Genomic DNA, 13,407 nt, shown 5'->3' on the forward strand with positions numbered 1-13,407 from the left:
TTGCATATTTGACAAGAAATCTCTTCTGATGGTTTCTAGTGTTTTAAATCTGTCACCCAGTCAGCGTTCAGTTTTCTTCCTATCCTTGCCATAATTTTCATAATATCTACATCAGAGGGGCTCAGAAGAGATGTTGTCTGGGACATGCTTTTAGTAACAATACAATAGCCCTTGTTAATGCACAACAACTGGGATTTAGAAGGCCACTGGACCCAGAAATGCTCTTTTACTTTCTCACAGGGCCAGCTGCAACCACAATGTCTCCTGAAGAAGGGCTTAGCAAAGACCAAAACGTTGCTGCAGGTCAGCGGGAGGAGGTAGGTGTGCTACCAGTGTGCCTCCATACAGTATGTCACTTTTCCAAAAAATGAACAACTACTACTAAGGCAATGTTAACCATTAGAGTTTCAAATTAGAAAGAGTACAAAGTAGAAAAATCATTATATTTTATGCTATTAGCTTTTTAGCAAAGTAATGTATGTAAAAATAATGCTGATGGTGAATTTAATGGCTTTTCCATGGTTGCAATATCCCTTAACAATTCACTTGGTGATTAACAAATTTTGCCCTGCATATTGTTTCCTGAGATGTGTTATTTGCTTCAAACAGCAGAAACAGAATTTAAATTATAAGATATTTATTCTGCTTAATCTATGTGGAAATGATGCAGAACAGGGTGAGCAGAACCCCCTCACAAGACTCTGAGTATGCACTCACTACAGCCCTGAAAGGTCTGAGTAGAAGCACAATCAATGGATTAAATCTAGCTCAATATTCATCCAAGAAAGCATGAGCATAAGCATGAAAAATGGGACGTGAATACTGTATACTGACATTTACCCTGCTCCATCTGCAGTGTGAAAAATCATTAAGCGTAACCTCCTCCAGCTCTTTTTATCAATATTATTTTCTTGCTATTTGTTCAGATAACTGACCTAACCATTTTTAACCAACCATCACTACAACAGAACTAGCTTGACACCCCACAACTTGCACAGATTCCAAAGTAAAGTGGTAGACCTAATTTCACTCAGAAACCATCTTCTTGAACTACTGTTGCCACCTGTAAAACAACAAAACGGAGAAGATTTTCACAAGATATAACCTGGGGGCTCCAGCCCCTGCTCGCTTCGCTCGCCCACTCCCGGGTTTGGTTAATTGGATATACAATTTTATGAGATTGTTATTTTCATGGGAATTGTTACATATACATTATTTTCACTTTTACTTTATAACTTTAGTAAAAACAATACTGTATTTTGAATGATCTTTTCTTCAAGTTGAATTTTGATTCTGTGTTTGGACTTACATCGTGACAATGCAACGTATAACTGCCTGTGAGTGAATATCATTTCTTTCTCTCTATTAAATAAAACGACTTTTTTGAATGTTTGTCCATACTCTTTCTTCTTCGCTTCATCATTGACGTGTCATCTAGAACATAGGAAGTGTGTCTGCCAAAACCATTCACACGACTGAGGTTAGATGACTGTGGTCTTATTTAAAAATAGTTCTAAGTAGGGTGTGACTTGAAAGAATCTCATGTTAATAGTCTCTGTCTCATAGGACCTCATACTGCGCCATTTTTGGAATCTTTTAATTCTCGCTGACAACATGAATTAGACATTCTACAAGTCTCCAAATTAAAGTTTAAATCCAAACAATATATTCAGTCTATTTTCGATGTTCCGTTATTTTGCCGAGTAATTAATTTCCGTTTGTTTGTGCTAATGCGATCTTTCCTATCCTTTTTTTTGAGACTTTCGAATTTTCGTACTTCCATTATCTCTAACCTGCTCTGCATGTGTACCGCGCCAACATTTTTGAATTCTTTATGATGTTCTACTTTGTCCTCTACTCTTTGTCCTTTATTTCTGGCCTCAGGCGTGGACTCGTCTCGCAGGATTTATACAAAGTGTCTCTCTGAGAAAATCACATCTTGTCTCCTTCCAAGATTTTTTTTTAATAATAGAAAAGTTTATCCACGGAACATTAAAGGGTTAAACAATTGTCTGTTTACTTACTCAACTAGAGTGAACAGACCTTTCAGCCCAACAAAGATAACCATTTTTGCCAACTTAATTCTTCTAAAAAATGCCAAGTCTAATTTTGAAAGTCCCTAAAGTCCTATTGTCTACCACACTACTTGGTAGCTTATTCCATGTGTCTATGGTTCTTTTTACAAAGAAAAACTTCCAAATGTTTGTATAAAACTTACTTTTTGACAATATTCTAACTATATTCCCATGTTCTTGTTGAACACATTTTAAAGTAACAGTTTTGATTCACTGTACTAATTCCCTTCATAATTTTAAACACTTCAGTCATGTCTCCCCTTAATCTTCTTTTGCTTAAACTGAAAGGGCTCTTTAAATCTTTACTTATAATTCATCCCCTGTAGCCCTGGAATCATTCTAGTCCCTCTTTTCTGGATTTTTTCTAGTGCTGCTGTGTCCTTTTTGTAGCCTGGAGACCAAACCCATACACAGTACTCCAGATGAGGCCTCACCATTACAAAGCTTCAACACAACCTTCTTGGACTTGTACACTGCATATTGTGTTATTGTGGTAGAAATCTAACATTTTTTTAAGAAAGAAACATTACATAACAGGATAAATCAGTTATCACATAAGAAAAAAGTTGTTCATTGTATCTTTTAATTTCTCCTTGGCAAAATGCCTTAGAGACAACATTCTTGAAAAGCAGTCTGTAACAGCATGCTCAGAATGATCAAACCTTTATGATTGAAGCAGACATATCTATTTTGTTGTCCAGAAACAACACTGGCTATTGTTCCAGAAAGGAATTCAGTTACTTGTATTTCCCAATTCTTGCTAAAAAAGAGGGCTTTAGAAAAGAAAGGTCTGATCAGATCCATTCCACCTGAGACTAACTAAACACCTGTACACTTGCTTTAAAGAGATTGCCAAAAATCTTTAAGTACCTTTTCTTTTTGGTTGCTTAAAAAGGTAATACACTATAATTTCTTCAGTTCTTAAATGGCTGAAAAATCAACCAATATTTATTACCTTTAATATGCATACTGTGACATAACATTCTTAAACCCAGTTCATCCCATATGGAGATGCCAGGAACCAAACACTATTACAGCAGCATTGGGCATAAGGCAGATTCCAAACTTTCATGTAGCACGTGTCCATCTCAGGACCAACTTACACATATTTCCCAACAGAGTCAAATTAGAATTAACAATGAACCTAATGCAAGACCAGTTTTCCAATGTAAAACACATGCAAACAAAGGCTGGGCACTGGATCCATGAGGCAGCAGTACTAACAAATATATTGCTTATATGTATTTAGTCATTAATAAAATGTAAAGACCTTTGATATTGAATGAATCCATTTTTGTAAGTTTGTTATGCTTAGAATATTTAAGGTTGGGATAAAACTAGAATACCAAATCATGGAGGTTTGGAATGTCCTAGCTAGAGTTCCTGGACTCACCAGCTCAATGTGAACATCATCTTTTAAGAATTTTTGGATACACAGGAAGTTCTTGAAGAATTTGTCATGCAAAGTATTTGCTAATTAGCAGGTCCCAGGCTGGTACAGAAATGTAAATTGCATGATTATTATTATTGTGTCGTCCATATTAACTCCCTCATTTTTATGAGTGACTGAAACACTAGGTCACCTGGTATCGACTTCTTATCATCTAGTAATAGATGTGGTCTTGGATGAGTTTGCCTTGGAAGCCTTGCCTCCGTTTACTTTTTTGACTATGCTAAAGGTGCTATTTGATTTATGTATTTTGTTGGCTCTACTTAAGTTAACCAACAAATCTTCCAGATAGAATCAAATGCATTTCTGAGGTCCTAAACAGCAGATGGATATTGACCCATTTTGATTTGTGTAACAGCAGGAACCACAGTTTCAGGTGTGCTTTTGCTGGTTAGATTGTTATTATGGAGATACCCAATCAAGGACACTCTTGAGGTTCACAATGTCCAAGATGTACTTCTTGAACCAAAAAGTTTTCCTACAAAGGACTCCTGTGGATATAACCAACTATTATTGTTTTGCGTGGAACACATTTTTACAGATGACAGGATTTTACATTTTGCAGATAAAGACTTTATTTGCAGCTATGTAACTATTACTGCACATATCTTTCAGCAAAAAATGATTGAAAAAGATAATGAGCAGCCTGCTGAAAAAAAGCTGTCATTTCTCACCATCGAGCAGATGCGAACAATCCCAGGTAGCTACAATTTAACTGTGTGAGGGTTTGGTCACAAGTACTGCTGAAGCTGTATCATTCTCACATTTCTCATGTTCGTATCTTGTAGAACTTGATATCCTCTTCCAAAGATTTGAGCTTGGCAGAGTGCTTGGAGAAGGAGGCTTTGGACAAGTAAGAATGGCCAAGAGAAAAGTTAACAATGAAGCTGTAAGTGGGCTGTCACCAACAACACTTAACTTATTTTATCCAAATACCAATAAATTCATCTCACTCATCGTTGCTCTGCAGGTGGCAATAAAAATTGATGCAGTGCACTGCAGGCGCCAGTGGGTTGAAGTGGTAAGTAGGAGGGTAGTCCCCAGTAGACATGACTCTCATTGGTTTAAGGGCAGGTTTAAAAGTGGGCAGTAATCTCAGATTATTTGCAATTGTTTCTTTTTTTATACTATTTTTCCAAACTCTTTTTTTGCTTAATGGGTTTTGTCAGACAACACAGTGCTTCAATCCCTATAAATAGTATTCACTCCTTGAATGTTTTCACATTTTATTGTTCTACAGCATTGAATCACAGTGGATTTAATTTGGCTGTTTTGAAAGTGATCAAGAGAAAAAGACCCTTAAATGTCAAAGTGAGAACAGATCCCTGCAAAGTTATTTATAAATATAAAACATAAATTTCACAGGTCAAACAGGTTGGTTTCAACTGAGATAATTTTATGCGGGTTTTATAGTGTTTTTTATGTCAATATCAAGTCTGCGTTTAGTTTTTCTCTAGCATGTCTAGTTTTTGTGATGAAGCTAATTATACTGTATATTGCATGATATTTGTTATAATTAGCCTTCGAATATTATAAGATTTAACGGCAGTTGTCTGCATTTTTATGTTACAGAAAGCATTAACTGCAATTGATTTCAGTTATCATGCCAAGAAATTGTATTAATTATCTAATCTAGACAGTTTCTGTTATGTGTGTGGTTCAGTCATGATGAAAGCACATCATCACCCAATTACCACAGATCTTAAGAAATTATACAAATTGTACTTCAGCTGTCCACTTGGTGACCAGGAAATCTTGGTCTCCACATGACATCTGTAGAAAGGGATATTTATAAATCCACAGATCAAGTCCGTTTTGCAGGATGATGGTTTTAAACAATTTCAGCAGCCAAGATAGAAGCTTGGGAGGCATTCAAGTGGCTCTGTGAAACTTTCAGGGTAGCCTTAAGCCTCATCCATACAAAGGAGGAGTCTGGAATATGCTTGGGTCATACCAGAAACTGGGCAAGTGTAAGAAAATACACTTCTTGTACTCGCATCTAGAGTTCTTTCCAGAAAATCTTGTTATGGTGAGTGATGAACCAGGACATTCAGTTAATGGAGCGTTGCTATCAAGGGTTCTGAAATGAGAGTATGATGGCTGACTGCTGCTGGATGCTGTGCCACGGCGGTCCAGACGCAGTCTACACAAGATAATCCTACTCTAAGCATTTTTGAAGAAACATTGGTAGCTGACTGACACCGTTCAGTATATCCATGCCACAATGTGTGCCTAATTGACTTTGCACTGAAGATATTTAAACATTTACCTCATTGGTGCTTGCATTTTAGTAAAAACTAAACGAAAGTACATATTGTAAATTAACAATACTCATAACTTAAAAAGTTGATGCAACTAGAAAAAAACAGAAAGTGGATCTGAAATCAGCTTGAAATACCGATTTAGAAAAGTGTGTTATAGTCTCAGATGATTACCAAAAACAATTTTTTGTTGCCTTGTCTTATCAATCACATACTGTAGGTATATACCCCCATCAAGTCAGTATTTAGGTGATGTACCTTTGGCAGCCATAATCGATTTGCATCAGTGTGCACAGGTCTCTATCAGCTGGACACTGCAATGTTTCCCCATTTGTCTTTGCAAAACTGCTCAAGCTCCATCGGGTTGCATTGGTATTATGAGTGAACAGCCTTTATAAAGGGCAGCCACAAATTTTCAATCGCCTTTTTGTTTGTAAGTCTTTGTAGCATCCCCTGACTTGTGTTTTTCAAACATCTTTTTATGGAGTTGCTTGGAGTGTTCGTCTGTCTTCACTGTGTAGGTTAGGCCACCATATTGACTAGACGCAAGCTGGACTTTTCCAGATAAGTAGCATTTAGACTACAATCGACAGCCCTTGACTACAGACAAGTGACCTCCATTTAAGTAATTCTGGGACTTCTAAAACCAATTGGCTACACCAGTGATGTTTTAGTTGTGTCACATTAAAGGAAGTGTACACTTATGTGATCAATTTTATGTTTTACATTTGTAATTAATTTAGAGCTATGCCTTCACTTTGACATTAAAGGGTGTTTTTCTGTTGATTTATGTCAAAAAGCTAAATTAAATCCATTGTGATTAAATGTGAAAACTTCTAAAGGGTGAATACATTTATACACACTGTACACTCTTAAAAATAACGGTTCTATAATGGCACTTTACTGGGTTGTGTGGTTCCTCCTAGAGCCATTGCCTGACTAAGAACCGTTTCGCTACGGTAGATCTTTTTTGCTATGAAGTTGGTCCTTTGGGCGTTGAAAAGGTTCTTAATATGTGGACAAAACAGAAATTTTTAATGTATAGATAGGCTACTGAGCAGGATGTGGAAAGCCTCAACATGGCCTATGCTATTGTCCTTTTAAAATCATGAATCCACTGCTATTTCACAATTCTCTCGTCATCTATAAATGATTACTTATGGAGCCCGTTATGGATATAAATACATTAAAGGTTCTTTCTGAAACCTTCATATTGATGGCAACCAAAAATTGTATCCCTGTGGCTTTGCGCTGAAGAACAAGTTTGGCACCTTTATTTTTAAAAGTTTATATACAGTAAGTCTAACTTCTGACCTGTGGTCACATTTTTAAAACTCTGCGTGAATTCAAGAATGAAAATATGCGTACACCAAACAATAAGAAAATGCATACACCAGAAACATCTGATTTTTAAAACTTGGTGCATGCACATTTTTACACACTTTACCTTCATGAATCACCATCATCTTGTAAATGTGCGTACATGAACATGCCTTGAACCTTGCCCAGTTGTCACCCTGAAACAGCCACATACGAATTAAGCTAATCATCCTCATACAAATGCAATCACAATGCTGCAGATGTTCATTGGCTGGTACCACCTGCTCTATGGTGTACTCAGCATGGCATTTATGTTCAAGGTCAGGGAAAGGCATAAAGCGCCAGCGGGTAGCCATTGTCACCTGGTACAGGATGACATGATTGCTATTACAATCAATAGCATAGGCCATATAATGAACTGCACTCAGCCAGGTACCTTACCAACAAGCTATCCATCATGCACAATAGCATCATGAGCAAACTGTCTGCCAACACTACTTTGCCATGAAATAAATGAATCGTGGGTTGACCCAGGCCACCAAACCACAATATCTGTCGTTCTCACCCTAGCATTTCCGATTTCTGCGTTAATCAAATGTCACTGCTCACAGTTAACAAAATCAGTGTCATTCTCATGCCCTCTTAGCTATGAATGCTGTTAATTGCCCCAATTAAATCAGGAAAACCAAACTGCTCTTGAAAGCGCAAATCAGCTCATAAGCCAGCCGTCAAAATGCACCCACCCCTCACCAAAACAAAATCCTGCTGCTCATTTAAAGCTCATTCCTTTTGTATTTGACCATTTGCATAGTTTCCAAGCACCACACGAGCCATATGGTGTTAAGCCATTAGGCTATGAATAAGCAGTAAGGTGTTTACAATAAAACAATATATACTATAAACTTTCATTTTTCTGAAGTCTTCACATGTGAGGAAATGGATAACCTCCAAGGAGTAACAGGGACTACTAAGGAGGTACTGAGAAATTTGAAAGTTGTAATGGAAGAAGTACTGCTTAGATGAAATAGGATGAAATCAAACAAATCACCAGGACCAGATAATATTTACCCTCGAGTTCTTAACGGGGGTTAGTGAGTACATTTATAAACCCTTGAAGTATATTTTTAGGAAGTCACTGCACAATGTGGAAATTCTGAAGGACCGGAAAATGGCAAATATTATCCCATTATATAAAAAGAATCACTGGGCAGATCCAAGCAACTATAGGCAAGTAAGCTTAATGTGCATAACAGATAAATTGATGGAAGGAATTATTATTAAATCAATTATTATTTGGCTTCATTTCCCAGTTTCTCCGAAATCTGCATACACATGGGTCAGAGTTGCCATACATATATACAGGTTCTCCCGTTTCCTTTTATAAATGCTGATTTTTGCATAGAAAGTTGCATATGCAAATTCTGAGCCTCTTTTCATTCATACACAGGTTATAAACTTGACCCCTGATCACTACAAGCTTGGTGCTTGCAGTTTCTTCCAACATTTATATGGGTTGCCTCTGGTTTACTCTCTCATCCAAAAGAATCAAAATCCTGATTTTTGCATGGAAAGTTGCATATGCACATTCTAAGCTTCTTTTTGTGCATAGAGAATTAGTGCCTTTAAAATGGCACAGTAAAGAGGGGCACACTGGTTAGTACTGGCGTCCCACAAATCCCAAGCCCTGGGTACAATGCCAGGTGCCTGATTATAATCATACTTCCCTTGCCTGAAGGGGTCATTCCATGGACATTTCAGTTTTCTTCCCACATAGTCAAGATGAGCTCATCAGGCTACCTGAAAGCTCCAAATTTGTCCTGAAAGAATGAGTGGAGGAGTGTGTCATGTGTTGGAATGGTACTCTGTCTGTTGTTTCTTCATATTCAATGTTAAAATACTTCATGGATAGGGAGAATGTGTAGACTGATGCAGTGTATTTTTAATCATTTTCATCCAGAATTACTTCCTGCCTTGCACCCAAGGCTGCCAGAACAGGCATCATCAATCCTAAGCTGTAAAATATTAATTAAAAAATAGAATGATGGATGGATCAGAAAAAGGATGGACTGAGAATTATTCTATGATCCTGTAAATACTCAAAAGAAAAATAAGCTCTATCATGTTTGGTCACATTTCTATGCATTTTAAGAAATCTAACATTTTGAAGATGTGCAGGTTAGGTGGATTGGCATGTTGATATGAGGTTTTCAATGGGCCAGTTCCCCTTTAAGAGTCAGTTATTATCTGTTTTGGGTTCCTGTACCTATCCTCCTGTCTTCCAAACCCACTTATCCAGAGTAGGGTTGCAGGTAAGCTTGAGCCGATTTTAGTAAGCATCGGGTGCAAGGCAGAAACAATCCCTGGACAGTGTGCCATCTATTTACAAAGTGAACCTACATGTTTGCCCACGATGCCTATCCATCTAACCTACGTGTCTCTGGAGTGTGGGAGGAAACCTACGTGGACATAGAAAGAACATGCAAACTGTATGAAGGGTACACCTAGAATTGAATGCGGGTCTCTTTCTTGCGAGGCAACAGCGTATCACTGCAACACTGTGCTCTCCTGCTTCCTACAAACCTGCAACAGAATTTGGATTTTGAAAAACGAATGAATTAAAGCAAGAATAAATTAACTACTGGCTGATGAGTTAGGACTAACCGTGAAAAATCTTGGAGAAACCTATTTTCTGATTCATGTGAAAATGAAAAGCTGGGAAAGCAAAGAAAGAACAAATACTGTAAATGTAGTAAATACAAATATCCCACAAACATACCTACTGCTCCGAACACATTCTTGTATGCCTGTGTGTCTGGTTTAGGTGCTACCATTTTGAAACATTTCCAGTCCTTCCAGAAAAGCTCACAAAGAAACAATGCCCACCCTCATATTAGCAGTTGTTATGATGATCACACTTTTTTTGGCAGCCTGGCAAACAGAAGAAGGTTCCTCTGGAAGTTGGTTTGATGCTCCGAGTGTGCGCTAAGCCCAGTTGTCCCAGCATCATCCAGATGTATGAGTACATTATTCGGCCCTCATACACCTTCATTGTAATGGAGCTTCTAGAGTCCTCCTTCAGTCTAACAGACTACATGAAAAGACAAGGGAGGCCCTTGGAGGAGGAGCAGGGCAAATCGGTCTTTCAACAGATCGTGGAGGCAGTCATGCACTGCCACTCGCGAGGTGTCTTCCACAGTGACATTAAGCCCAGGAACATCCTTTTTCAGAGCACAACTGGCCAGGTAAAACTCATTGACTTTGGCTGTGGTGGCTTCCTCCTAGAAGAGAAGTATGCACGTCGCCCAGGTAAGTAAGTGTGTTGCTGGTGACAGCCTCACCTGCATTCTAAAAAGAACAACAGATGAGTTTTGTCTTTTTAGGGACACTGGCCTACTGTCCACCCGAGTATTTCCTGTACAAAAAGTACAAACCTGAATCTGCCAATGTGTGGTCACTTGGAATTACATTGTTCGAGCTGTTGTCTGGGTTTCGACCCTTCCAGAGTAGTATGGAGATCATGACTTGCAGCATTCATATCCCGGACCATTTGTCACAGGGTAAGTGTGGAAATGGGACCAGCTTCTGGGGAGTGGATGTCTGAAAGAGTTCATGCTTACCTTTCTCTTTTCAGAATGCAAGGAACTAATTAAGAAGTGCCTATGTTTGCGTCCCAGAGATCGTCCCACCCTGAAAGACATCTTAAGGCACTCCTGGCTGCAGTGATAGCTGCTAGGTTACGTGAGTCTATTCCATCTTGTTTACCACACAAAGATCATGCAGCTTAACATAAATGACAGTCCAACTACTGTCATATTCAGCCACCTTCTTGGCCTTAAAGCCATGGTTCTTCGTATGTAAAGCACTCTCAAGTCAGATGAAACCTGTCAGTTGCTTAACATGCCACTTAAACCTTAACATCAATTGCAAGCAGTTCCAACATCAAGCAATCGAGGGAATCAAGTGAGCATCTTTTGAGTAAAGTGCTCTCTTTTAGAATCACACTCTGTCATTCCCACTGAAAGCAGCATTGTTGCTCCTCTACCTCAAGCATTCATATCTACCTCTATTTTCCTTCCCTCCAACATATACGCAAAAGCAGCTCCATGTGCACTTAGTGAAATGCATCAGTTAATTCAGAATGTTAGAAAGCTGGCACATCTGACCCAAAACAGTACAAGCTGCATGTATAAAGGGACAGTGACAGTATCAATTAAAACAGAATAATGATAAGATGCCACAATGGTTGGGGGTGATGGGGGGTGGAAAATTGATTTGTTCTTTGATTAAAGGTATTCCAACTTTCTGTCAAATGAAGGATCATTAGAAGTAGTTAAAAAATCTTACGCAACTCAAAAATATGCTTTGGTCACTTAAATCATGATATATTGAGAATTGTTTCCTCATGTAGAACAGTAATGTGAACAAAACAGACCAGCGAAAATCGTTTGACACATAGCTTACAGCCACTAAGCAAACTAAAATCACCATCAGTACTTCATTTTTGTCACCATTCAACATTAATGATAGCAGTGAGAACTGTGAAAATTCCTCTTGTTAACATTTTCACCAACACATAGGAAACCTAAACTGAGGGCTGGCATTGGGGCAGAATCAATATGCCATATATATTTAGCAATCTAGGTACAATTTAACAAGATCTGTAAGAACAAGTACTTACTATTGTAAATTCACTTTTAATTCCTGGGAGTAAGATGTCCATTATAATTTAATAAAAAGTGAATTAAATACTATAACTACCACTTGTACCTACTTTCAAGGCCAGTTTTTATAAAATTAAAAATACTGTAACCCCATCCAGTTATGGCCTCATAAGCGGTTATATATCATGGGGCTGTTTAATTTACTTCTCTATACTGTTTGCTTGTGAACAGTTAAGACACCACTAGCGGCGCCATATCTGTCTGATACAAGGAACCATACAACCAATATCTAAATTCAGTTATTCTTCTAAATTGCACTTTCCTTTAAAAGCCCAGCAAGCTGTACATTAAACAATAGTAACAAAAAAGTGGAATTTGTAAACATGTGTAGCCATATCTGAATGGTCCAGGTCTATCTTTATTGATTTAGCTTTATAATGTTTAATTTAAAGTAATGTGCAAATTCAATTCACTATTTTATCCTAATGATCACTCTACTCCTTTAAGGCAGCTGATAATGTCAGCATGGCCACATCTCGACTTCAGATAAAACATTTTTTTCTTCATTTAACAAATTCTGCACACTGCACCTTGAATTTCTAAAAAGTTCTGCATTATAAACTTCTAGGTATTCGAGCTAGAGAACACCAAAGGCTCTGCTGCTACTGCTGAAATAGTGATCTCTGAAAAAACAAAATATTAAGGATTTGTTAATATAATCAGTAACATTTTGTTACTTCTAGAAGAAATGCTCTTTTGTTAATCTGTTTTGTTAAATCTTTGCAGGACATTTCTCTCTCTATAATCTCCCACGGGTTAAAATGACCTGGGTGCTCTCTGTAGCTACTGGTATACTACTACATTCACAAAGGTAAAAAGTTAAGTCTGTTTTCCATTTTTGTAGCACAGGATACTTTTCCCAACACTTCATCCTCCGAGACAGTTTCCTTACTGCTTAAATCATCATGTTTACATTACTTCTCATTGTTAGCAACAGTTATGGCAGTTGTCATATTTACTGTTGCCCTTACATTTTCATAATCCAATTCACAAACTGTTACTTTAATCATGGAAGAGCAACACCTTTTTCACTACATTTTCTGTTGGGCTTTAAAGTAGGGAATATATACATTTTATCAATTAAATTGCTGCAACACTTTACATAAGCTCTGAAAGTTGCTATAATTAAGTATGTGCGTATATATGCGCACATATATATTTGGTCAGCAAGCCAGAGTTCAACCCTGCTCCACATTGTAGTGTTTATCAGACTTGGGTGCATGTATGTTAAAATACAGGAACAATAAAGTAGGAAGGTAAGGGATAGTTGTGATAGGAACAGAACATTTTGTAAACCAGACAGCTTTGAAGTTCAGTGCCAGTGAAAAAAGAATACCACAGGCATTGAGATTAGAGAGCATAAAATGAACACATTAGTTTTACCATCTTATGCCACAACAAATACCCACACTACCTCATCCACAACAGCAAATATACTGTGCTGAAGAACCATAAAAATAACATGTTCCTGTTGCAAAGCCATCCCTATCTCTTCCACCTGAAATACATTAACTGACATTAGTTAGCATTTTTATGTAATATTTAACTTATGTTTTAGATATAAATGTTACAAATTATAT

At 37.6% G+C, this 13,407-nt stretch overlaps 1 protein-coding gene across 1 annotated transcript; it reads left to right on the forward strand.

Annotated features, from left to right (window-relative positions):
• Positions 1-257: 257 nt before the first annotated feature.
• LOC120515510 (serine/threonine-protein kinase pim-1-like) lies at positions 258-10,829 on the forward strand. The gene is made up of 7 exons (XM_039736571.1): positions 258-317; positions 4,141-4,225; positions 4,314-4,414; positions 4,496-4,546; positions 10,034-10,412; positions 10,487-10,663; positions 10,738-10,829. The coding sequence occupies exons 1-7, from the start codon at positions 258-260 to the stop codon at positions 10,827-10,829; spliced, it is 945 nt and encodes a 314-aa protein (XP_039592505.1).
• Positions 10,830-13,407: the final 2,578 nt, after the last annotated feature.

The sequence above is a fragment of the Polypterus senegalus genome, chromosome 15 (assembly GCF_016835505.1).
Source record: "Polypterus senegalus isolate Bchr_013 chromosome 15, ASM1683550v1, whole genome shotgun sequence".
NCBI lineage: Eukaryota > Metazoa > Chordata > Cladistia > Polypteriformes > Polypteridae > Polypterus > Polypterus senegalus.

What these genes read in the sequence shown, in the direction of transcription:
- LOC120515510 (XM_039736571.1), top strand. Translation starts at nt 258, where the DNA reads ATGTCTCCTGAAGAAGGGCTTAGCAAAGACCAAAACGTTGCTGCAGGT. An exon ending in CTGCAGGTCAGCGGGAGGAG is followed by an intron (nt 318 to 4,140) that starts GTAGGTGTGCTA and finishes CATATCTTTCAG; the next exon opens with CAAAAAATGATTGAAAAAGA. An exon ending in GGCGCCAGTGGGTTGAAGTG is followed by an intron (nt 4,547 to 10,033) that starts GTAAGTAGGAGG and finishes TTTTTTTGGCAG; the next exon opens with CCTGGCAAACAGAAGAAGGT.